The sequence below is a fragment of the Ylistrum balloti genome, unplaced genomic scaffold, assembly GCF_031769215.1.
Source record: "Ylistrum balloti isolate Yb309-2 unplaced genomic scaffold, AGI_CSIRO_Ybal_v1 Utg369938, whole genome shotgun sequence".
NCBI lineage: Eukaryota > Metazoa > Mollusca > Bivalvia > Pectinida > Pectinidae > Ylistrum > Ylistrum balloti.
Genome location: NW_026782047.1, coordinates 1,064,468 through 1,091,937, shown reverse-complemented (window position 1 = coordinate 1,091,937; position 27,470 = coordinate 1,064,468). Strand labels below are relative to the sequence as shown.

Genomic DNA, 27,470 nt, shown 5'->3' with positions numbered 1-27,470 from the left:
AAGTTTCTTTAATTGTCATCCTTAAACTAATTATGTAATCTTTCTATCATGCAAATTATTTGAATTACACTAAAAAAATCTCTCCAATAATTTCATATTCTTTCATATTTAATTGATTAATAACAAAATTTTACCTTGTTAATGTAAATTTCGCCTTCACACACCATAGTAGACACTTTGTATTATTCAATAATTAGATGTGGATGAACAATTTAACATCTATTTGAAATACCTCTTTTAATCTACTGATAAATTTATGATGACACTTACCAATTTCATCAAGGTAATTCACCATTTCCAATATTGGTAAATGCATATTTAAAAGTTTTTCCACACTTAACTGGAGCAAATTTTCGTATACACATTGATCGGTGGGAGACTGATAATATCTCTATATGGTAGAAGGGGCATAACTCTTCCAAGAATAAATAAACATTTTTTTTTTTTAAGTACAAATTAAAACCTATTAAAATAATCTGACACAACCAGTAACATCCAATTTTCAAATTCATTCATCAAAATCTGCCCTCTTATCCATTAACAATCAATTTGTAAATTAAATCTAATTCTAAGAATTAATTCTTGTTCCTCTTGTTACAGTGGTTAGCCAGGCTTCAACATTTTGTTATATAACAACAGAAAACATTTTAACAACAACTGTCCTATCACAGTATTGTACACTTCCGTTTCTTCCCTGTGTGTCGGCGTTCCCTTTTGGGATCCTGAGGTTGACTGCGTATCACACGTACAAGTTCATGGAAAGCTTTATCGACGTTTAGTGGGGGATCTTTGGCACTTGTTTCTATGTATTGTAACTGCAATAGACCAACATAAAATACAACATCATACAAAACACATTCCAAGGTATTACATAAGTTTCTATGTACAATTTATCAAACATTGACCGTAAAACTTTCTGAAGGCTTTTTCTTTATTTAATTAATTACTTAAATTTTTTCTTTCTTTTTTTTTGCTGTTAAATTTCAAGTTTTAAAACTTTTACTTTCATAAATAAGCTTGGCTTCCTTGAATTTCTTCAACTAAAAGTTTTAAAGCTTTCGTATATAATCCTTACTCCATAAATGAAAAGTTCTTGTTCATGCTTCACAGGGGAAACTCTTATGTCCTGACTGAACTGAAAAAATCCAACCCTTCAAGCTCCCAAACTTAAACTTGAGAGCTGTGTCTTTGTTTTATCTTGAGACTTAACTCTGACTGTCAACTATATACCTCTAGTGACTTTCTTATTCAAAGACACTGAAATATAAACCTTGTCTGTGTTTAAAGACTGCAAATTATCCCCATCCTGCATTTCACTTAAGAAGTGAGTTAACTTCTTAACTTGCTTAAGACTTGGATTCTAAGCTCTCTCCTGAATCTGCTTAAGACTTAAAACTGTGAGCTCTCTCCTCACTCTGCCTAAGACTTAAAGATTTTGAGAAATCCTCTACCTTAGACTGAAGTTGTTAGCTTACTTCCTTTGCTCTCTAGGACTTAACTGTCTTAAAATGTGTCTGGAGTCCTCTCCTTATCTAAGGCTAACCTTAAAATGCAAAGTGTACTCTCACCTTAGGCATAACCTAAGATGTCTGAGTTATTGAGACATATACCAAAATATCATTAGTTTCAAGAATTTCCCTCAGATAGAAATGATTTTCAGACTCACTCTAAGGTGTCGAGCCAAGTTGTTACCCTGTTCGTCAGAAACTTTGCGTAGAGTCACCAAGTCCACTTTGTTAGCCACTAGTACCATAGGATAGTTATCTCTGCAATAAATAAAACCTCAAAACATTAGAAGCTGTACAATACATACTGATTCTGAATGTATGTCATTAATTATGTTCATCAAATGAATGCCTTATTCAGTTAATACATTCATGTAATATGTTTGCATATTACAAGTATAATTTAGCTTATTGTGACATCACTTCAGAAAACAAATGATATTACACATTCACAGACAGCAGTATGATGTAACAATGGAGACCATATGTATAGAGTGGACAGGATTTCATGCTGGACTTTAAAATGTCCATTTTTGACAATATTTGCCTAAAAAAAACAATCGGGTGAAAAAAGAAATCTTAAATTTGTTTCCACTTGACTTGTGATTTATGAAACAACTACATTTTTTTTCATTTTAGCTTGTATTATCATAAAAACTTCTTAGACTTGTTTCCTAAATTCAAATATCAAATGGTATATATATAAGTATTACCTATATGCTGTATTAGATCATGAAGCTTTTACCTACTGTATCAGACTTTATATACATTAAATGTGATACAGAACATAGTAACCGAGTAAACCAAGTATCTAGAAACTCATCACCACAAACCCATGAGTTGCTCAATTTATTTATTATTTTTGTGACAGACTAGTGGATAAGTATAACTTTGAGTTCTCTGTACTATTTTATCAATTAGTATTATAATTAATATATATCACAATACATATTCAAAAGCTGTCATAAGCTCCGACACACTTTTCTCTCTTTTGATTTTGTGTATTTAATTGTGTTTTTATTTTTTTTTTGTTTTTAATTTGATTTCAACACAGGTGCATGTAAAAATGTTTATGATAATTACTTATAAAGTTAATGTACTGGAGTGATGTATTTAATCTACTAAAACAGTATTTACATGCTCCACACAATCCTATATTGTATTCACTTAATATACCTCATACCTTTTACATTTCTGTCTCTGAAGTCATTCAACCTTAACGTCATAATTTTGATGTTAGAAAAATAAACTCTTTCAAATTTCCTCACATATTCTTCTTAGTTCCATCCCTTCACTGTAAGTATCATCTAACTTTCAAAGCTATTTTCTTAAAATGGCACTAAATGATCATGAAATCATTTTAATTTTCCTACAATTATCAAAAACTCGGGGTACATCAAATATAATTCCCGAGGTATACATAGGTGTTACAGATTTTATTGGGATATAAGTTTACTGCCTATCATAAAATAAACTAGTCAGAAGATAGACAATATACCTGGTCAATAAACATTAAATATTTACTTCCTAAAATAAACAAACAACCACATGATGACTCCTATAGTTTAATGACCAAATCTACCGTAATTGACCTTCTTTATGCACCTGCCACATAAAATCATGTTTTTGTTGAAAGAATTCTGCCACATAACATTATGTTTTTGTTTAAAGAATTAAAGCATAAATGTTTTTTTTCAAAAATAATGAAAGAATATAGATTTTGTTCATTTTGTACAAATGAGATTTCTTAAATTTCTTTTTCTCTCTTCAATTCCCATGGATTTCAAGAATTTCTTTTTCCACTTTCTTTTCATTCTTCAATGGACAGCTTGAACATTGAGAATAATGTTATCTTTTAACTGCTGTTGTTTGACAGATCAGATTGCTATTTTTAGACTTTCGAAAAAAATGTACAAAAAAAATTAACATAATTAATGTCCTTTATTTTGGACAATAAAATCAATGCATTTTGGAGAAGCTTTTCATAATGTTTTCATTGTGATTTAAGCAATGTACATATATTTTATCATAATTTTTCTACTTAAAGCCCTGCCAACATACTGCCTCCAAGTCTGGGCAAAAGTGGATTTATTCAGTTATCAAAGACCAATCCAAAAGCACTTGTTCATAATTATATACTAAAAAGCAATACATAATGAATGTTGAATTCCAGTCATGGGTTTACTTGTGGATAAATACAGCATCCTATCATATGTAGGTAATAAATGTATTTATAACATTGTTGACATGAAATCATTGACTTGGGTGGCAGTGATTATTCACCGGTTACCCTTCCTATGAAGTTAGGATATAAACAGAGGTCTTATCAGGCAGATTTATATTCAAGTATCATGGTTTTGATGGAGGTCATACTTCAGACAATTTGATATGTATACAGAGATTATCACTACAATTTTATATCCTATATATTATCTCTAGTTCAGAATATCATTTAGAATTTCTGAAAATTTTCATCAAATATCGAATATATGCAAATACTACAATCTTTAATAAAGGATCTAGGTACTTTAACACTGATTGTTTAAGTTTCCAAACCACACATTAAATAGGGTGAGTTAAAGGGAAATATTAGGATAAACCGAAATATTTTGTAGTTGAAATTTAATATTCTTGTGTACTTGTGTACCTTTTGAAAATGATTGGGGTTTTGCCTGTGATCAACTAGGGCCATTTTGAGGTGGTATGGCCTTGTAGTAACTGGTGATTACATCATTGAACAATATATGGGAGGCCCGTCACATGTTATCAAGAGCAATTACAACAGAAGAGACTGATCTGTGCACCAGCTTGCCGAGAAACACAAGGCGCCATTGGTACAGAGTGTCAAACCATGCACCTCAGATCTAACACCTTAGATCATCTAGACAAATGCTTTAACCAGCTGAGTCATTGCGGCCAATATCTTTTTAAAATGAATAAGATCATTTAAGTCATGGCAGTATCCTTAACATCTTGGTTAATATTCTAGCCAGTAGTTCAGAAAAAAATGCAGAAGTAATGTTATATCATAATTAATATACAGATGTTACCTGCACTGACTACAATTTAAATCACTTTAACAGAAAACTGTGACACATTTCTGTTTTCTTATCACATGTCCGTAATTCTGTGAACACATGCTGTGACACAGGTACAGAGGAATGTACATAAAGCTTACCTGGAAATATCAAGTAGTCTCATACAAATTATTTTGACAACAATTTTTAACATCAACCAAAACGTTTCAATTTAGGTCTAAATTTGTCAGGTATTAGAAAGATACTTATCAAATTTCCAGTTTCAATTGTTTCTAATAGAGAGTGTATATTAAGGAAGGGACCAGTGTGAAACAAAGACGGATTATATACCTATCCTTGACACGAAGGATCTGTGAATAGAAATTCTCGATGTTTTCATAACTCTGACGGTCTGTGACGGAATAGACGAGTAGAAAGCCATCACCCTTTCTCATGTATTGTTCTCTCATGGCACTGAATTCCTCTTGTCCAGCTGTGTCCAACACTGCAAACAAAAAACACCATCTAACATGTCAATGCTATTATTATGAAAATAATCTTTTTACTTTATTTCAAAGAAAGTTTTTCTGAAATGCTTTGATTCCAACTGTATCAATTCAAGCATTCTTTGTAATAGTGTCATAGTAAAATTTTTCAAACATCATTTATTTTCATGAGGCAGAGTTATCTGCTCCTGTGAGTCTATGGATTGTTACATCTTTTTTTGTACTAGAAAAATATGAGTCAAAACCTACTCACAAGAGTACATATACTGCACATTATGAAAAGACATAATCTGCCTCGCTGACAAGAATAAATCTAATAAAACATTTATCTGAACACTGTGTAAGTGATGAGATTCCATATAACCACATGTTTCAACATCATTTTGATTATTCTACTTCCCAAAACTATTAACTTTTCATTTTTAAAATTCTGAACATAAGAAGGAAAATCGAACAAATGTTTTTTTTTTTTTTATATGCAAGTCATGCTATTGCTAATATTAAGCTGACTCATTATCAATTTAAAACTTTTCAAAAGCTTTTAAGGAAATATATATCTTAATGGGATAAATGAAGTCATTGATTTTTTTGGGAGTGACGGAAATTCTCCCTACCTATCAATGAACACATTTTGTATTAAAACTCAAGTCATACTTAACAAAATAAAAACTTGTACAATCATATTTATCCAAATATAAAAGTAATATGCAACCTGCTTGAGAATATTGCACACTGAATATAATCTTATTCACTGCAACAATCACACCTACAGACTATGCCCTGAGAACCTACAAAAAGTCAAATGAAAATACAAATTTCCCATGCTTGACAAGTTCATACATCATAAAGAGTGGATATACTGTAGAATTGTGTATTAATGTGGGGTTTAGGTTTTGTAGTTTACTAGAAACACACTTGATTTCATGACTAAATACAGCTTGCTAAAGCCAATGATATACTATTTCAACAGTTCATAGAGGTATGAATTTGGTGGATTGAGAGTGACCCACAAAATGAAAATAATTCCCCTACAAAAATGTTTTCAGCGCATTTTATATTATATTGTGTAATCATAAAATAACCTTTGTGCTGGTGATGTGCTTTTAGATTGTTTTAAGAAGATTCATGAAAATATCCATGTCATATTTCTCAGGGTTTTCAATAATTTTGTTAGTAGTAGGCTGTGTAGTGAAAGTAGGAGGCTGTCCTGCCGTGTACGTGTAGTCGTGTACAGAACATTATTACGGAACTGGATTGGTGTAGGTGGCCAAATGATCGAAGTAGCCGGTCAAATTGGCCGGCGACCAGCTCTTATGGAAAACCCTGTTTCCGTTAGCCACATGTGTAATACAGCTTATTGTGATGTCATTTTAGATGTCACAATTAATACTGCCAAAAGAGTTCAGAGATAACTCAAAATGATTTAATTTTCTAAAAAAATTTAGAAAATTTAAATATTTTATTGAAATTCAGAAAAAGGACTTATCTCAATCAAAACACAGAAAATTGCCATCCATGTGTTTTTAAAGACTCTTTAAAAAGTAGGAAGCAATGTAAAGATTTTTGACTTAGCCCAATCTATGTGTTATTATTCAAACTTGAAATCATCAGATGTCCGAAAGGAGAAAAATATTTCTAAACTTTCATCTATTTGATATCTCACAAAAATCTCATGGAATAAAATCAGACAATAAATATTAGTATAATCACTGACGATAAATTTATCTTTTCATATTTTAACCACACATGTACCACTGAAGACGAAAGTCAACTGATAAGCTCATTTAATAGTAGTTATAGCAGAGCTGTTGGTCTCAAGTGGTAAGCCGATCTTGACAGGGTCACACCACACTTGAGTAAACGCCCCACACCAAATCCTATTATACATAGATTTCCTGTGTCATGGACTAATTTCCACTCTGAAGTGATTTGAACATGTTACATGAAAAGAAAAAATACAAAAAAAAAAATACATTCTGCTTGAGTCTCTACTTTGACGCAAGAAATGATGAATACGCTAAAGAACAGATATGGAAATGAAAGTGGCCGTGAAATGTCACCCGCCTATATTTTCCATTTTCGGTCTGAATGACGTATTACAACTCACAATGCATGAAATATGATGTCCTTCTTAATATTGACACTAAAGCTTCGAATATTGATGCAAGGTCAGAGTATTTTGTTGAAACATCCGGCCTAACTATGAAAATTTCCTTTTAAGATGGTTTTATTGATGCCTATGGCTATTAAATATTTCTTATCAAAGGAGCGTTTTGCCTTTAATATTGTAAGAGCCTCCGATACCCATGGTTAGGCCCTTTACAGATCAAGGAAAGATGATGGATTATCTAGTATAATTAAAAGAGACCGAAGTACCTTTGCAGATATAAATCAGAAAAAATCAGATATTTTTTAGATTACTACAGAACAAATACATACATATTTTTATAACTGTTTGTACCACAAACTTTCCTTAATAATGATGGTTTAAAAGTCAATATTGTGTTAAGTATCATCATTATGCTCACTATACATAGTACCTAGAACTAAAGTGATTCTTGTAAATCCAGTCCTGGGATTCCAACGCCGGGGGCTGTCGCCATTCTTACCAATTGGTTTTGTTTGATTTATAATCAATACTCGATGAACAGATTATTTTGAGGTGGAGTCTCAATGTAATACATGAGACATACTATACTGAACATTATGTAGGAGCCTTTATATCACCAAGGTATACCAATAATAAGAAAAGCACTAGTTATCAAGCCACATGTAATTTTTATGCAGCTAAGTTCATCAAAACTACAAATCACAGCAATGGTATTTCAATCTTATGTTTTTTAAATTCTGACTTTTTAAATTCTAAAATTTAATTTTGAATTCTTAAAATTACGAGAAACAATTAACTGACGTAAAATCAGCTTTGATAAACATTATACAATTGATTTAAGGTTTTTAAAACCCCAGTGAAAATCCCTGCTACACTGTGTAAAATGTTCTGTGTATTTATGAAATTAAAATGTCACAGAAAAACATTTACAAAACCATTCATTGTATCCACATTCCCAATATCACCCTGTTGTTGATTGTGTAAGTTAGAGCTATTTCTGGTCTTTGAGCCAAGCTTTGATTAACACCTTCCTGTATTAACTTACAGGTATAACTGGTACATTACTCTATATATATGTTGATATTGAAAATTACATTTTCAATTAACTATTAAAACTACAAATACAAGCACATGAAATTTCTTATTTGACATGGTCTACCAGAACCAGAAAAACTCGTTCTACATATTAATCTTACAAAATTTCAAAACAGAAATTGAAATTTTCCGCACAAAAAAATTACCCAATCATACAAACATTGTGATGATTTTACCTCTGACCTCTGAACTTGACCTTCATATGTAGAAAGGTTATAAATGACATGTCAGTAAAGTATTATTCATTTATAAACTTTCATCAAATATGTTATGTTTAAACAAGTACAATAGTGATGTGACCTGACCCTGTAATGATCTTGACCTTCAGGGTAACCACAGCCTGTATGTTTCATATTCATACAATTTGATCAAAACTGTTCCACAGTTTACTGGTACTGTAATTAGATACTGTAACAGGAGCTATAACATATAAAAGTTAGTCATAAAGGTATAAAATCCTACCTTCACCTTTGACCTTGACAAAGTGCTTCACATTACAAACAATTTATTTCTCATTATGCAAGAAATCTCGAATACTGATATTAGACGTAATTTTCCATTATTCAAAACGGGCTCGTTACCACTTTAGATCAATAGTGCATAAAATCATACTAGTGGCTAAAAACTCACAGAAAAGGAATAAGTTATGCATTTATTATTATGATGAAAAGAAGAATTTTTCACTTTGTCTTTCATCAAAGGACTGCCAGAACAGTGTCTGCAGGATCAAGATTTGATCTCTACGTACCATTTCAGGTTAACAGACTTTGGAGTTCCGTTAATGGAATGTTACCTGTCATTTTTATGTACATTTACCAAATAAACATTTCATGTATGTGTAACAAGAAGTCTGGTTTGTTTTCTTATGTAAACATTTAAGTCTCATACACATGTATCACTGTAACAAGACGTCGCCATATGTAAATAAACTTAATGTTGGTACACTCATGTAAGAACCATTTATTTATTTCAAATTTATCACATATTTATTTTGGCAATTATTCATAATTTCAAAACAATTGTGGTCAACTCAGTAAAACAAATTCCTCGTTCAATGATTAACGGCTATCTCTACATTTGTGTGTCACTTGGTCTGAAATTTGGCAATATTCTTAATGATCAACTGAAACAATTTGGTATTTTTTCTATGAAATTAAATACCAAAATACCACAGAAATAACACACAAACATACTTTATACAAATGGATCACAATTACCTCAATCTTTACATAATCGCGAGAACAAACTTATTTTGGTCTGTCTCGCATCCAAAATCAGACCTTGGTAAAAAGTGTGCAAATTTCAAATGAAACAAAAGAAGAAATTTTCCATTAGTTTGTGCAGGTTACAAGCTTCTTTGAAAATTAAGGGTAGAGAGGGTTTTTTTTTTATAGTTGCAAATAAAACAGGGAAGTAACATGTGATACAGAAAACTGGTAAACCCCATCCTTTTTATCCTTTATTTCACACTTTATGACACTTAAAAGTATTAACAATTGGTAACATTAGCTTTCTGAGAGATCACACATTTACATAATATCATATTATTCACTTCCTTGTTGAAAAAAAAAAACAATAAAAAATTGAAGTGAGATTTTCTCAGTACAATGTATTGCTCTTTATAAGAATGAAACTTTAAGTTTATTTCTGAATAAGAAGATGCCATCAGTCAATAGTGAAAAGTACAGCTCTGTAAAGATTACAAGTGGGAGGGGATTTTTGAATGACATCTAATCTTAAAAAAAAAATCATTACCTGGAAAGTTGACGTCACAAGGGCAATCGGGTTATATTTTAATTAACGATCTACAACGTCAATGAATGATCTTATCATGCAGTAATGTACATGTAAAAATCATCAGACACAAGAATAGAAATGTGCAGAAAAGTCTTTTTCAATTTCAAAAAAATTTGATTGAGTATCTGTACATCAATGGTATTTGGACATACCGATTATAAATCCTTTCTACATTTTTTTTTTGCCATCTGTTGCTAAAAGCAATTTTACTGTCTCACTGGTGAGACAAAAATTTATCAAACAAACTAACTCAATGTAAGTTGAAATTTAACCTTTTCTACCTTTTCTGTCAGAGCTTTGTTGTCATCACTTCAGAAGCTTTTCAATCGAAATGTAACAGAGAGTCTGGACATTCATTCACAGAACATGTACCATATTATAGTGACCATCCAAATTTTTGAGAGTTCAAATCTAACAGCATGTGTATGGGCATAGTTATTCAACATGACAAGTATCTATGTGACAGGGTGTTTGTGTTCTTTCAATTCTATGATAGCTAAGATCAACTAAGGAAAAAGCCTTAGCCATATTGCTTGAAACCCACCTGTTGAAAAATCAAAGGTTTGATGGGGGCCAACAGATATTTGTATCTGTTCTTCATACAAAGTGTATAGTAAACTTGTTTTCAGGTCTGAAGTCCACAAACAAACCTATCCATCCAAACCTTGGACAAAAACAGACCATCTGTGAAGTATCAATGCACTTAATGATGGTGTCTGCTAGGTTTTTTGTCGTTCTCAATTATAAGCTATGCAATAAGACCATGGAACACCCATATAAACTTTGCACAACAAAACCATCAGACAAACCCATCAGTTGAAGATCACTCAGCATGCCTCTGTGTCTCTGACCATCCTATAGTTAAGTATATTGTGTTCATGCGTCGCCCCATTACCCTCATCAACTCTTATACCAGGAACAGCGATGGCTATCCCATTCCCAACCCTCTTAACAATCTCAGGTTTCAAACAAGAACATAAGTCCTTTGATTAATTTTTACAATCCACAATTTAACACAAACAAAACATATCTGAAGTGGTGAAAATAATTATTCATTTTATATTGATAACATATGCATCAACTTCAATAACATTTTTAATTAAAGAGAATTAAAGAAATGTTAAATTTCTATTAAACTGCGAATTTTAATAATTTGAATATATTACAAAATTTACTTTAATGAGGTGCAATTGTATTCTTATTCTCTTTTTAACATCTCAAAGTAATGCATTTGTCACGTAATTGTTAAGAAGACTGTGTATATGTCTTGTCTTTTTTTTTTTTTTTTTTTAAATAATTGCTATATGAAGTACTAGATTAAACATTTTGAAAAGAATTTAAAAGCTCATGTCCAATCGTCTTAAATAGTTCATCATACTTCGACAATTATATCTTTAAAAAATCCACAAGTGCATCTATTAACAATGAAATATTTTCAAATGAAACCTCAGTTGAGACACATCAACTAAAAATCAACTTCCGTGCACTGATGAAATATTTTACAGTTCTAACAATAAAATTGAAATAAAACTTTTACATCATATAACTTTTCCATAAAAGTCAATGCAAATATAACTTTGTAGCAGATATCTGTTATATGTATATTGTACCAGGGGGCAAGTAGATTCATTAGATCTCCTATTGTTGAATTGATGAACTAGAGAAAATCAAAACTTATATAAAACTATTATAGTCTCACATACGAAACTTCATTCTTATACAATATGTCTGTATTACAAACATAAAGATAAAACCTGGTTATGTATATGTTCTGATGGTTAAGCATATTTTTTATTTTTTTTTTTTTGGGGGGGGGGGGGGGAGGATGTCGTATGGCTTTAACTGGTAAAAAAATATTTGAAATTTAAAGGGGTGGATTAACTATTGTATGAGAAAACTGACCACAAACATGGCCTATTCGACATTCCTCTACTGTATTTTCCATGTAAAGATTTATCTCTTGTATCTACATTGTTTATTAAATATTTATTTATACTCTTTCTTACATTTGAATGCAAAGAATGTATAAAGACTGCACTGAACAACCCTTGATATTTAGTGGTGGTCGGACACACACACGTAGCCAGTTTGTTATCAGTTATTGATTAACATGTACCTATAAAGATCTGATACACCTGTTTACTGGACCAGATTGTTTAAACTTTGTGCTCGTCAAAGACGTATGTGACAAGAAACTTTTTTAAACATTCAATCTTATGATAAATCACATTTGATCAAAAACAAGTGGTTAATTAACATATTTGTACTGTAGTGATACTGCCACTGAACAGAACTTTCTCCATGTACTAGTGTAATTAGGTGTACGACAATCTGAAACACATTCAAGTACACGCTTGGTACATGGTATTCATGTCCAGCCAGGTTTTTTTTCTTTTGGTTTTATCTGACAGGATATTGACAGTGTTATCAATGACGAGATATGACTTGGAAAATTGTAACCATTTATGGAATATTACTGCCCTCTCCGAGAGTCACTAGCCTAAAGACACCATTTCAACAGACACCAAGCTCCCAGGGTTCTGTAAATACTGTCTCTTCTAGTCTTCCCCATTCCAATCCCCAGCCCTTCCTATGTCCCTTTTACTTGATTTTTTGGCAAATAAGAAAACTTGATCTATTCAGGCAAATATTAACAGGGACCTTTTATACCATTGAGTGTTTTTTTCACAACACCTTTCATTCCTTTAACATAAATGGGTGTAGTCTTCAAGGAATTACCAGGGTATTGAAATGGCAGTAAAGAGATATCCATATTTTAGTATACAATTTTGGAATATGTAAGTCAATTATCTAATACAAATTTCAAGAAGAATTCGAAATAGGAATCTTAAACAAAGACGATCACCAACATAAAAGTTTATCTCAAGTACAACAAGTTCTTTTGAACCATTTACAATATCTATTTAATAAGTATCCGTTGTCAAAGTTGTAAGTTATGTGGTAACCATTTATAGTTTTTTAATATCTATTAAATAGGTATCCATTGTCAATGTTGTGTAGAATTTATTTATAGTCTTTTTATAAATTGGTAATTACAGATTGGTATCGAAAACATGATATCATGTTATCAGAATGTTGTTTCGCCTTTGTACAATCACAAAAAAGACCTTTAAAGACTGATTATCAAATGTTCAGCCCTTCAACAGCTTTACCAGTGATAAATCCACCTATTTAGAATGGTAGATCAGGCAACACTTCACAATGGTTGATATATACAGATACCTACATATCTACCTATACGTATATAGGTATATGTAGGTATAATTACTCGATTAACACTCTTGATAAGATTATCTTTTGGTAATGCACCATTCAGTGAATAAGATCCTCATTTTGACAATACGTCTGTCAATTAAGTAAAAGATGAGCTTGTACAAAGACAAACTACCAGTGTGTGTGTGTGTGCCATTATTTTCAGTAAGATTGATTCGATGGACAGCCATGTAGTATGGCATTTGGTACAGATTATATGTATACATTACGACTCAAATATATTGATTGACACAGGTAGTGACTGAAATTCCAGGATTGAAAGCATACTACTATGTAAATAGATTGCTAGTGGTGTGCCAGTAATATTTTCTCTCAACTTCACATGTGAGAAGAAAAAAGACGTTGCAAACAATACAAATTCTATCACAGATCCATCTTGACTGAAAAAAGGGTAACAGTGAACTTACTTTACAACCCTAAAAAGTGGAATTCATAATGGTGTGATAAAATTCAAAATCCCTCTATGAATGAAGCTGCTAGAACACCTACAAGAATTTTCTCAAAATGGTAAAGGTGACCTTGGCCCTAAAACCCAGAAATTCGAACTTGTCCAAGATACAGAACACTATAAAAAATCAATTACACTCAACATCCTCTACAAGTCTGTGAAGTCTAATCAACACCTTTAAGGAATGAAACTGCCACAGCGCTTACAAATGTGGGCGCTATTTACATAACAGATGTAGTATATAAGACATGAATACTTTAACAAATTCTCTCCATCTTACAGCGGTGAGCGGATATCAAGCAATTTTATAGGAGAACTATCTTCCAGGTTAAATACCAATAGGACAGGGTTTTAGAAAAGTGACAATGCTTCCTATCAAAAGCTTTCACATTCTTTTACATAATGTCTTACTGTAGCTCTCATATTGTCCTAATCTTGTTTAGGTCCTTCCTTTACAATTGTGCATGCCTTAAACAGCTCCCTGGGGACCTAAGAGACCTTTATCTATAACTGCCCCACTCCAGGTTTTATCCTTATGTGCACCCAAGCGACCCATTTTCAGATTCCAAGCAGGCACATCGACAGGAAATGCCTTGTTCAGAACTATATGGTGACAATCCCCTTATTGAAACAGCCCTGATACCCGACAGTAGGTCAAACATATCACAACTGCGTTAAACATTATAGCTCGCTTACTACACGAGAGCACGACACACGATAGGCTCTAATCTCACCTGGGTGAGATTGTTATCATGTCAAGATACTTGTCCAGGTATATCATATAAAGTGATATAGGTAAATACCTGTAATGATATCCCAATATGTTCACCTGTAACTTAAATCTAAATGACCTTACAAACACAACAGATGGGTTATGTTGGTTGATACATATACAAAAATATGAATGCAAATATTTATAAATTTCAGAAACACAAATCGTATGAAAAAAAGAAATATTCTTGCAAATCATACTATTTCTTTCATAATGTAACAAATTAGCAGCTGTACCATCACTTAAAAAAAAGAATGACGAAATATTAAAGTTGTAATTGTAGTCAAAGTAGCCTACAATCAGTAAAACACAAATTTTGACAGATGAATGAAATATACAGACAAAGGTGGTAATAATAACCATACAATTTAAGGGCCCTGATACTAGTATCTTTTTATATAACATGACAATATCTGCAAGAAATGAATTTCCCAATGTGATGTAAAAGTATCACTGATTGACCTAACAGTTGTGGTGCTCTTGACCTTTGAACCCTCAAACACAATCCTATCCAAAACATGTGACCTGAATCGATATCAACTCAGATCGAAATCCCTGGAGTCAGCGGAGTTATGATTCAAGAAGGGAAAAAATCTTTGGTAACGCTGTATCTCCTCTCAAGTTTCCTTTCTCCTCAAAATAAACTGGCAGAGAATAAAAAGAATGATTCCTCAGGAAAATTTGTTCAAGTTTCATCAAAGCTCTCCCCAAACCTCCATCTACTCAGCAACTTATCAATCAATGACAAGATATCTCAATGGTCTACCTAATTCAAGAAATTTTACTCCTCTGAAGAAATTCCTTCATGAAGTTCCAAACCCCAACTTTTAAAGCAATACTAAGTGATCATAATGTCCTTGAGAGGACCTTGAGTATCAACTTGTGCATTACTCAATGTCTGTTGACAAACACTTTCACCTCTGTGAATTCTAAGTGGATCAGGGCCAACTTTGTTTAAATAAACTTGATACTGAGCATGCTGTTGCCGCAGACTAAATATTAATTGCAAGATCATGAGTTATTTTGTTTATGGAAACTTCAAGGTTACAAAGTATATTTTTATATTGATGACTATAGATAGAACAGCACCTATTTATGTGTCATAAGCAACCAGTTTTTTACACACAAACTAACATAGAGTGAAATTGCTCAACAATTTGTGTAAAATACCAATTCCAATAAACAAACATTCAATGCTATATGAAATTATAGGCTGCCACTTATAAACACTGCAGGCACGCTTCTTATCATGGGGATTCTTTGAGTACACCCCAAAATACTTTTGTAATCTATGAAGTCAATCTTTTTTGTCTGAAGCTGTGATTTTGAAGGTAAGACAGATCTGAAATTTCCTTCTTTAATGTTCCTGTAAATGTGTATAGCTATATAGCTATATCTAGGCAGTAGTCCAATAACGTAAAACCACAGTGAAAAGTGTGGAGTTTGATAACATAATGTTTATCTGTTATTACAGTAGTAATCCAAACAAAATTGGATGGCTATGTGTCCAGATTATGACATTTCAGTTTGTTTATCGAGTTGAATGGATAGTCAGGGTCATTTTATGATGAGTTTCCTTGCATCAACTATTGAGTACCTAACAGAATAATATATAGAAGACCTGTTGCATGCCATTTAGAATAATTAAGGTAAATTGTCTTGCTTAAGATTACAATCCTGCATGTTACAAACTGCCGAACCACATTCCTCTGATCTTCATCTGAGGTTTCGTTGGCATATGCACAGATTGACTGAGCTATAGCGGCCCCATTGACATTTCAGTGGTATAGCACTATGAAAATCCTCAAAATTCTTTATCCTTTTTTTTTGGTGAAGACAACTGAGGATTATATATAACTCGAACACAATGCAGACCTCTTTTCAGAAAACAGAATCATTTGAAGGACACATGAACAAACTAAATTTTGGTTCAAGAAGAATCAGACATTTTAGTTGTCAAAAATGCCAACAGAAAATTCCCCCATTTGAATTTTTTTTTGATATTTTCAAATCATGTCTAAAAACTTCCAGAAATGGTATTTAACTTTGATTAAAAAAGGATATATAATTTCAGGTGTGTTTATTTGGTCAAATGCATTGCACCTTGTGTATGCACAGGGTGTGGTTTCATTATAAAAATAAAGCAATGGTAATTTTTTCCCCACAAAAAATTGAGGGTGGTCCCTAAGAGTGTCTGTTTATCCGATGTTAGTCTGCCAGCCTCTCCTATCATGTCACAAGTTATCTCAAATTATACCTTCCCAATTCCATGCCTTGTCAATCAAAACAAATCCTCACTGAATGTTAGAGTAATCACGAGGGTGTTGTTTAAAATCTGAGCTAATATTAAAAAAATCCAAATATTGAAATCAGCAGGTTATTTCAAATTCACTTGACATTAAAATCCAAAATATCTAAACTGCAAATTCTATTTAGATAAACAAAATAGAGACTTGGAGTTTAAAATTTCATATATTTAAAAAAAAATATTTTTGCAGATAAGAATTGATATAAATGAACTACCGGTGTGTTTATGAATATCTTTAAAATTCTATCATGAATAAACTAGAATACATTTGGTAACAATGACTGCTACTTTCATGACTTGGAATAAAAATAAAAGTTTGCCACAAGGCCCACAGATGACAGGCATTAGTCAAGTCAACAATATTTCAAAACATCATTAATCTGTGAAGAATATTTTAATAACCCTTTAATTAAAAAGACATGAAACAGCTTTACAATTGTTTCCTTGAATTGTATAAACAATGTTTATAATAATTTTTACTATCCATGAATGATGATGAAAATTGCCAATGCTGTTTCGATCTTAAACTCACTGGACAGCAATACCTGAACAACATTGGAATGTGTTAAAGCCCTGCAAGTAGACAAGTTCACTCATGAGCGACACCCAGCATCCGAGACCTCCCTCCTGAGCTAGCAATATTTTCTGGTCATCTCTTTTTTACTTGCATTGTCAGCTATAGGGGGCAGACACCTTACATGTGATGATCAGGACAGTGTATTACCAGGATGGCACTTCTTAATAATTTGGTATCAAAAATATACATATATCTTCAATCAATATGACAATAACACCACTTTAAACTTATTTTTAAACCATTTTTTATTAAAGTTAAAGGGACATTTTTTTTATTATGTTATAAAATATTCTATAAAATGAGTCTTCCTTAAATGAACAATTTAAATTAAACTCATATATTCATATATTATCACATCATGTATGGGTATACATGCGTAATATATGATTCAGCAGCTGTGTTTGAATTTCACTTAGCCAGGCACATTGACCTACAAAAGTTGACGGTCATTGGTTGTGCCAACTACACCTAAATTCTTTCATACCACGCCAATGTTAGGACGTTTTCTGACAGGGTCTCAATCAATACCTAATGCTACATCAATGACTAATATGAGTGATTTATTACACATAATACTCTGTTCTCATATTTTGTACATCAGACTACATGCTGAATATCAGTTGTATGCCACAAAGGCCTTCATATCTCTAATATGAACCAATGGAGTATATACATTGCCTTTGACGTGTATATATGTCAAAACCTGCTTTTTGTTGCATCTGGACCAAAAATATTCAGCAAAACCATTTCTTGCATAAAATTTTCATTGCGACACAAATAATTCTTATTCTTCCTTGCAAAATACTTTAATACAAGAAAACTTCCAATGTCATTATGGATTTAAGGCCGACTGTTGAGAGGATTTAATTTTCTATGACAATAACATACAATTATTTTGCATTGTTTCCATTAAAAATGACATACTCCATATTTACCCCATTAACACAACTTGTGATACATAACTGTCATTAAATTTAATAGTTTTGAAAAGAATTTTTGAGATCTCTCCAAAAAGAATCAAAATCATCAAATACTTTGTATCCAAACTATGGCAGTACTAATACACAAAGGTTATGCTGACAAGAAATCAAAATTTCACAAAGAGCCACAATTTTCTTGACTTTGAACCTGAAAGCCCCATCTCTGAACTCAAACCATGGTGGTCCTTGAGAAACTAGATGCTGGAATATGATTGAGAAAATTAAGTCCAAGACATGTTTTGTTTTTTAAATGAACATGACCAATCGACCATGCCCATCTGATTGTGCCCTCAAAGTTTACTCTAAAACCTCAGCTATAGTGATGACCCTAATGGACATCATAGATTCCCAGGCTAGCTGACTTGTAATTATAAATACTTCCTGTATTGCCATCAGTGATAATCATAAAAATACTGGGCATCACGGCACAGGCTCCTGTTTTGAATTAATATGGGCAGGCTTTAATTTCTTTCTCTCTGAGGTACTGTCGGCCCCAACAGGGCTGAAGTTGACCAGTGCATGTACAGGAAGTTGGTGCAAATTAAAAAGGGTTACTGACCTGATTGCCCTTAATATGATCAATATATTAAGTAGAGTAATATATGTAAATGACTCAGTATATTTTCTTGTTATGAGGTTGGCATCCATTTCTAAAAAATATTAAATTTTGATTAACAACTGTCAATGACTTTGACACCTACTATGTTACTCTGAAAATGTATTATCTTTAAATTGATGTATTATTCAAAGATTCTGTGTTGTTTTCATTGTATAAAGCATTGTCTGAATGCCAACTGAGTTGCTAAAGTTTCATGTTTTCATAATGGGTGAAATTCTATTTTTTGGCCACAACCAAGAAAAAAATTGGATGGATCGTCAGAACCATTCACACTTAAGGTATACCTTTATGTTACTTTACATACGACAGAAAAGTAATAAACAGGGTAGAGAAAATTATTTACACATAGTAAATGATACATACAATTATATCTTCTATGGATTTGCTTGTCAAACCTAAAAAAGTGAAAAAGCTGCATTCTCTGATTTTCCAGTTCACTGTATCACTGAATTTGTCTCCTGTAAGCTGTTAAAATTTCATTTAAACCAAAAAGAATTTCAAATAATTTCTTCACAACAGAATCTAGTTCAAAATCAGACATTACTCACTTCCTGTTCTTATCAAGGATTAACTATCAATAGTTATTTAAACAGAATAATTTGCATGTTTTAGTCAAATAACATCACAATTGTCACAAACAACCTACATTATTTAAAGTTCAAACTTTGGAAATTGACACTGACCAATGAACAATGGTTATTGTTAAGTTTAAATACCCACAAAGGACAACAAATGTAAAGCACTTAGTTGTGTTGTTTACTGGTATCAAAGTTTGTCATACAATTCTATTGTTTCCTGTTGTTGTTCTTTAAATGACAATAAAAAAGGAAGAATGTGTCAAACAAGAAAAAAAGCATGAAAGAATGAAACACATTCACTTTGGCTTTAAAGCAACACAAGTCAGAGTCTGTATATTTCATTTTCCGATGTAGACAATACATCCTGCGTTTTTCCTTCCAGCGGTTTTACCATACACAAACATATGGCTACCCAATAAGATTTCAGTTGACAACCAGGTGCTATGAGTTTGTTAAACAGCATAAGTTTTTTTAATCATAACTTCATGTTTACTGTTGACATAGATTTATATTATACTCTTGTTTGTGACCTTAATACAGATTTTATTGATCTATTTTTCAGTTCAAAAGTCAATAATATATAATGATGTTAAGAGACCAAAAAACAGCTTTTCATTTTCCTTAGTCTTAATGATGCATTTATGCATCTTTTTCAAACTCAATATAAATGCAATGTCATGAAACACTCCCTTTCTCTGTAGTTGATGATCTTCAGCGAGCTAGAAGAAATCTTGGTTCTATGAGAGACAGTGCATATTAAAACTATCACGATGTAGCATTTTATCAAGATAATTATATCATAGCCTTTTAAGGAGAATCTAACATGAGGACATCTCTTTCACTGACCAAATTTGATGCCATGCAATCATTTAAAAATTTGGAACTAACATCACACTCTATGATCACATCACCAGTTTTACAAATAAGGTGTTGTTATGTAACAAGTAAACATGATAAAACAGACATGTTTTAATGTTCACGGCTCATTTAAAAGGCTTGAATCATTAATATTCAAAGAACTTGATCATGATGGGTGCAGTTTCGTTCAATGCACCAGCAGAAAAATTTCAATAAAGATCAACATTCCTGATACATGCATGGCTAACATATCAGATAAATAAATCTGTTAAAATATTCTGCTTCATTTTTTGACAATCAATTTTAAGGATATTTACTACAGTCACACAAACCGGGATCAGGAGTCATACCTCAGTGTGTGGTTACACATTTATATGATCATCTGACAGATTTCGGTTACAAACATAACTATCCCATATTCCCTTCTGACACTGAATATTTACATTTGTGATGTTAGAAATGACAACTTTGCATGTCACTTAATATTACATCCTTGTACGAATTTCATAAGAAGACTAGATGAAAAAATCTGAATTACATCATAAAATTTCCTCTAGTTCATAATTATGTAGTGGCAAATTTTGATTATCAAACAGACAGGCAGATAAAGAAGAATGCGATGTTTTCAGGAAAGAAAATAGTTCTGTGTTACCAGACAATAAATAAATTAAAATTTTGGGGAGACACTCAAATTAAAAAGTAGTTATACATTTTCTATACCACATAAATGACACAGGTTTCAGTCACTGCCCCAAGGCTAGGTGTAATTAGAATATATTCTTACATGGATGTCCATTAATATCTCAGGTACCTCATTATATACTACAGGTAGCATAAATACAGGTGTGAAATCTTCAGTCAGGGTATAGTATATCTATATCTGCCTATAGGCAAAGAAAGCTGAAGAACAGGTCATTATCTAGAAAGTTCTTTAGGAAATCCTTAAGGTGATAAAAAACTTCACCACTAATTGATATTAGCTGCATAATAGAACATATTTAAATGGCAAGTGATACCTATTTTAAAAATGTCATCACCTTCAACAGGATATCAAAGATATGGAACTTTTTTGTAATTATTCAAGTCTGGATATAAGATAATATGATGTTTAAAAGGTAACCTTTCACTGAATTTGATGTAATTATTTGAAATAATTATGCATAAGTTTCAGCTTTTAAGAACATTGTGATTTTTTTACATGGACACAATGTTACGCCATGTTTGAAATCATCATTCAATATAATGTAGATTTTATACAAAACTTCACAAATATGTGTGTAAATTTAGAAACATGTTTAAAACCTCAAGACTCATGTATAACTTTCAGTTGATGAAAAGAACATTATCGATTGTGACAGCCCTGTCAAAAATCTGGTATTCTAAATAAAATTTGGAATATGATAAAAACTTGACATCACTATAGAAAGAAAACAAGTTCTCATGAGGTTTATATACTTATATACAGGTAAATAAAACCTTAATCTTGTATTAGTCACCGTTTCACCACAGGAATGTGAACAATTTTTAAAAATGGAGTCGCAAGCCTGATTGACACAGACATTATGAAGACTTAAAACAGATATTATCATTTAACATTATCTCTGAACAACATTGAAGACAAACCCAGAAATATGTCTTTATACTACTAACTTAATATACAAGGTATGTAAAATTTTTGGTTATTTTCTGCCTCTCCAAAATGTTTGTTGCATCAATTTACATATAAAGCTAACAATGCTTGATGACTACTATACTGAACTACTACGGTAGTGTTAATCAGATCGTTTGATTTACAGATCATGACTTATAAATACGACCACCTATACACTGTAATTAATCAGCTTACGCTGATTAATAATAAAATAAATAAAATCTAATTTTCCATCTTTTATTGCAACATATATCCTACCTTCAAGCAAAAATACCAAAACAGTTTGCTAAACAAATTTTTCAAATATAATTCGCTTCGAAATGCAAACTATGAACTAAACATTGTCGTGAAGATTAATTTGTTTGTATACACACAAAACAGTATTATGTTTTTGCAAAATTTTATTTTGGCAATAAATGACCTTTAAACAATAAATGACTAACAGAAATACCTGAATTCATATCAACTTCAAAGCAAGTCTTCAAAGTAAAATTCTAGTTGTTTCTAAAATGAAGACTTATCTTTTGTCTTCAAAATTTTCCTGTAAATTTAACTATCTGTGTTTATGTTTCCATCAATCAAAGATATCTTATGTGATTTCAGCACCTCCTGTTGCTAAATTTGACTTGGGCACCTGTTTGATCTTTTCATGGCTGTACAATATATGTAGACACAGCAACAGATAAAAACAGTCTGAAGCCATAAAATTGTAAGATAAAAAAACACTGAATTGATAATTACTGGAGAGATGTAAAACTCAACACTCAAAACCAATAACTAGACATCTTAACAATACATGGCAATCTATAAGATTACAGTTTTTAAATAGTCAGCATTAAATTTCAAAATTGTCTAAATACATCTTTATGGTTTTTGTAAATTAATATTAAAACTATTTAAGTTCATTGAGTTGACAACCCTTTTTATGTCCTAATGCCAAAATTCTGAGAATGTTGAAAAGTTCTACAGTAAAATTTTGGAAATTTTTAAGTAATTTGAACTTTGCACAGTGTCAATTAGATAAACTAGTTAAAGTGATATGTATATTATATAATGTCAATATATGATAACAATTTATATATTTTTGAAGTATTTTCATTATTATATAAATCAACTAATATCATCAGCAGTCCCTTAATCGCCTTGATACAGATACTAGTAAAAATATATGATTTGCTGCTGTTTCTCTTTTACGAACCTTACTTGTATGTATATAATTTACAGGTAAATCAAACACCCAAACTGTGAAGTTTGGTCAGGAAATACACTAAAGTTCATGAACAGTTGAAGCAACTTAATTTTTGTATATTATGTTTTTCTTTGTTTGTAAAATTGGTTATCTGATTTTTATTATAGGTAGCACTGTATCATGTCAATTTTGAATTGAAGTCAAGGCTAAATCAAAGCATCTAGAACCTGGATTTCATTTCAGGAAGAACAAAATTCTTTGACTGGTTTATAATCATTTTTCCAATGAAATACCCATTTTGTGAGCAAAAATAACAGTGGATATTGTTCATGAAATCAGAGACGTATATATATACGTCTCTGATGAAATATAAGTGTGACTGATTTAATTAAAATAGGGGTGCTATTTATCGGGGGGAAAGTTCAGTCACATATAATTGATAAGTTGAATTGACTGCTTTCTGTAAAATCAAATTTTTATTTCAAATTTATCAATGAGTAAATAAATTACTATACCTACCATCCAATATACACCACTTGCCGTCGATTTCTGCATTCTGTATGTACGAATCTTCAATCGTTGGATCATAGTCTTCGACGAACATTTTCTGAAAGAATTGTATGGTTAAAGCAGACTTGCCAACACCACCATCACCAACCACCACGAGTTTGTAGGTCTTAGCATTATCTCCGTGTAAGCCCTTAGACATCGTGACAACTTGTTGCTTCTTCAAGTTCACACACTAAACTAAAGTGATTAAAAAATGATCTTGATTTCACAATTTGTCTTCATACGAACCTCCTCTCGTTACACAATTAGCAATTTCCTTTCGGATATGATAACTTATAAAAGAGGAAGTGAACTCTCTGGAACGAAGTGTGGCCCTCTTGAGTTTATGACACAATTTCTTTGCAACGCAGGTACGCTATTACGTTAACAGACAACACTGAGATAGAGGTAAAACCCCGGGGTCTCACTACCTAAACCTCGTGGTGTGAACCGAAATGGTAAACACGAACTACTAAGCTCCCGTTAACGTACCTAACCGTTTATAAGTCCTTGACATGCGCCGGAGGCTCGTCAACATACCGACTCGTGTTAGTTTAATATGTTTTCACTGCCCACAAACGATTAACACCTCAACAAATCTACATTGCTACACCTGATGTTGTCTGGTCTGTCAGTCAGGACGTCAAGTAGAATCGTAGTACACAGCCAATATGGCTGGGCTGTTTAATACCAAAGTTATTTTTAACGGCACATTTGATTGGATAATTTCTCAATCGACGAGGAATATCGTTTGTGATTGGCCAACAGGTACCGTTCGCAGTCGACGTTTGTTTACTTTCTAGTGAGAATGCAATGACGTAGTAAGTTGGCTAAAAAAATTCAAGATTCTGTTAGCAAAGCAATCATGCAGTCGCGATATCCTACAACCACGGACTGCGCTTTTAAATGCCACGCGGGGCAAACGTGACTTTGGAGTATCATATTTTCTAATCATGCACTGAACACCTCCACATATACCAACCACATGTACATCAAGCCGGTCAACAGCAGGTAAACCCACACAATCACAACCCGTCTTACCCAAGGGATTTCACCACGTGTTCCAAAGGGAAAGATTGTTGACGATCATCTGCAACATATTTGATTACAAGACGTGGTTGTTCAACGGAACCAACTTATTTTCATTTAATGATCACGTAACACCTATTTGGAGAAGGATTAACGAAAAAGAAATTAAAAGTGCCAAATATCGCCTCTTGGAATTTGGAAATAATTTGCCAAAAACAAAACAACATCAATTATCATAAGATACATTGAGGCTTGTGTGATATGAAGAAACAAAAACAAATCCAAGAACATAACAATAATCTATAATACATAATTTGACAGTATCATAATCGTTTCATTACCCAGTGCTTTGTATATATAACCTGTAGTTTTAGTCAGCTGTCAACATCTTTCACAAAAATATATATTGAGAACAAACCCTTGAATATGGAATCAGTTTGATGAGCAGTATTGTGCCTATCTAAAAATGGAACATTCACATTAAGGAAATAAAACTCATTCAGCTTAATGGACAGCAGTCCAGATTATAACTGTTAAAACTCTTTCATAAATCCAGGCTTCTCAGAAAACAAAAAGCATTAATGTCAATCAAGTGAATTAAAGATTATTATTTCTGTAAGTTCCCATAAGTCATACTGAATATGTAGTTTGTTTGAAGACACAGACATTCATTTGTCAACCCGAAATCAATCATTTCATCTTCACTTTAGATTTACTTTTCTGGGGGCTTCTCAGACAGTTAAGTAGTTGATCTGCAGAACATCAGATAAATATCCAAGGAGTGTTATTCAATAATCCCTTTAGATCATGGTCGGTTATTTTTCTCTGGTAGCTGAGAAACGGTTTATCCAGAGGTGACATAGTAGTGTTGTAGGATGAGACACTTAACCGCTCATACCTCCAATTGGAGCAACATTTCATGGCAAAATTGAAGTTCCATGTGTGATACTTTGTAGATAAAATGAAAACACTAGATTGATTCTTTGATATACATCCTATTCGTGTGTGATTTGTCATTCTTTCATTCCCTGCGAAACACATTTGAGGGGGGTATTAATTTGGGCTTCGTCCGTGCATGCCTCTGTGCATCCATCCGAGCACTTTTCCAGGCTATACTTAAAACAGTTCAACTCAACTTCATAAAACTTGCTGTATATATTTAGTTTGTGCCCTAGTTGTGCCTTTTGTTATTGACAACATTTCATTTTCAATTTGTTTCTGTTACCATGGAAACATGGCTATACTTAAAACAGTTCAACTCAACTTCATAAAACTTGCTGTATATATTTAGTTAGTGCCCTAGTTGTGCCTTTTGTTATTGACAACATTTCATTTTCAATTTTTTTCAGTTACCATGGAAACATAGTATAAACACACAAAGTTAGTGTTAACTTTCCTTTCCAGACTACAACTTCAAAACCATTCCACTCAACTCCTAAAAAAACCTTCTGTGTATATTAGGTTATTGTCCTAGTCTTCTGCTTCATCGACAATACCCATCATGTTAAGCTTAATCAATCCAAGGAAATAATGTCAGGTTCTCAAATGAGAACAAGGAATACAACAATGCAACCAACAGGAAAACTAATAAGCATCAACCATGTCCAGCTTCATATTGCACAAAAAATAGATAATATCTATAAAGCTTTACACAGCAAACTCTGTCAAGAAATGAAAAGATAAAAACATTTTTTCAAATATAGTTAACTTTTTTATTTGTCAAATTCAAAATCAACAAATCTTCACAACAAATACAATCAACTGCTAAAACAAGGATCACATTGTCAGCTTTTATAAACATACTAATTTTGCAAATAAGGCATTTAGTAAATGTAATCAAATAACTATGATAAGTATTGAATATATCAGGTATCTATACATTGCACCTTATATACAAAATTCTCAAAACATTGCTGAATGGATATCTTATATGGGAACTCTTTAAGACTGGAGCAGCAGCGATAAGGTACTGATCCTTAAAAAATACTGTATCAACATTTGTTATTGTTACTTAAACTATATAACAAGAATTCTAGGTGATTCAATTGTCTTTCAGGAAATCAAACTTAAATCTGATTGGACTCCACATAGGTGTTAAGATTGTATATAACTTACTTTGGCATGCAAATATATCTCCTTTCACACAGAGTTCCATTGTATAAACTAATAAATTTTCCTCAACAAGTATGTTCATCATGGTATGTTCAGAAGACAAACACAATTTCTTCAGTTCTTAGCTGTAATCTGTTTTGCTCAGACACTTTAAAAACTGACGTAACAATCTATCTGTATCAGAGGGTACAAAAAAAAATCAAATGAGATCATCTGATACCATTTTCATAATGTCCTTTGAGGTTTTATTCAGTACTAAGTAATTTATTTATTTCAGGATTTTTTTTTTATTTACTGACCATTTCTCATGGGAGCAACTTTATTATAAATTTAGAGTAAGATACAGTAGAGCCAAAACTGACCTGAACTAATTACAGCTATTTCATCAATCTAGGGCTCGTCGGTGATGCTAAGGCCTAAACTTTGGAGGTGACTGAGGAAACTTAAAATAGTTAAAAAAGAATGTCAAAACTAAG

General features: G+C 32.1%; 1 protein-coding gene across 1 annotated transcript; it reads right to left on the bottom strand.

Moving 5' to 3' along the window:
* Window positions 1-79: 79 nt before the first annotated feature.
* Window positions 80-24,420, bottom strand: LOC132547206 (ras-related protein M-Ras-like). The gene is made up of 4 exons (XM_060210967.1): window positions 23,824-24,420; window positions 4,874-5,027; window positions 1,667-1,766; window positions 80-815 (listed from the first exon to the last, which is right to left on the bottom strand). Exons 1-4 carry the CDS (start codon window positions 24,011-24,013, stop codon window positions 666-668), a joined length of 594 nt encoding a protein of 197 aa, XP_060066950.1. The 5' UTR covers window positions 24,014-24,420; the 3' UTR covers window positions 80-665.
* Between the last annotated feature and the right edge of the window lie 3,050 nt (window positions 24,421-27,470).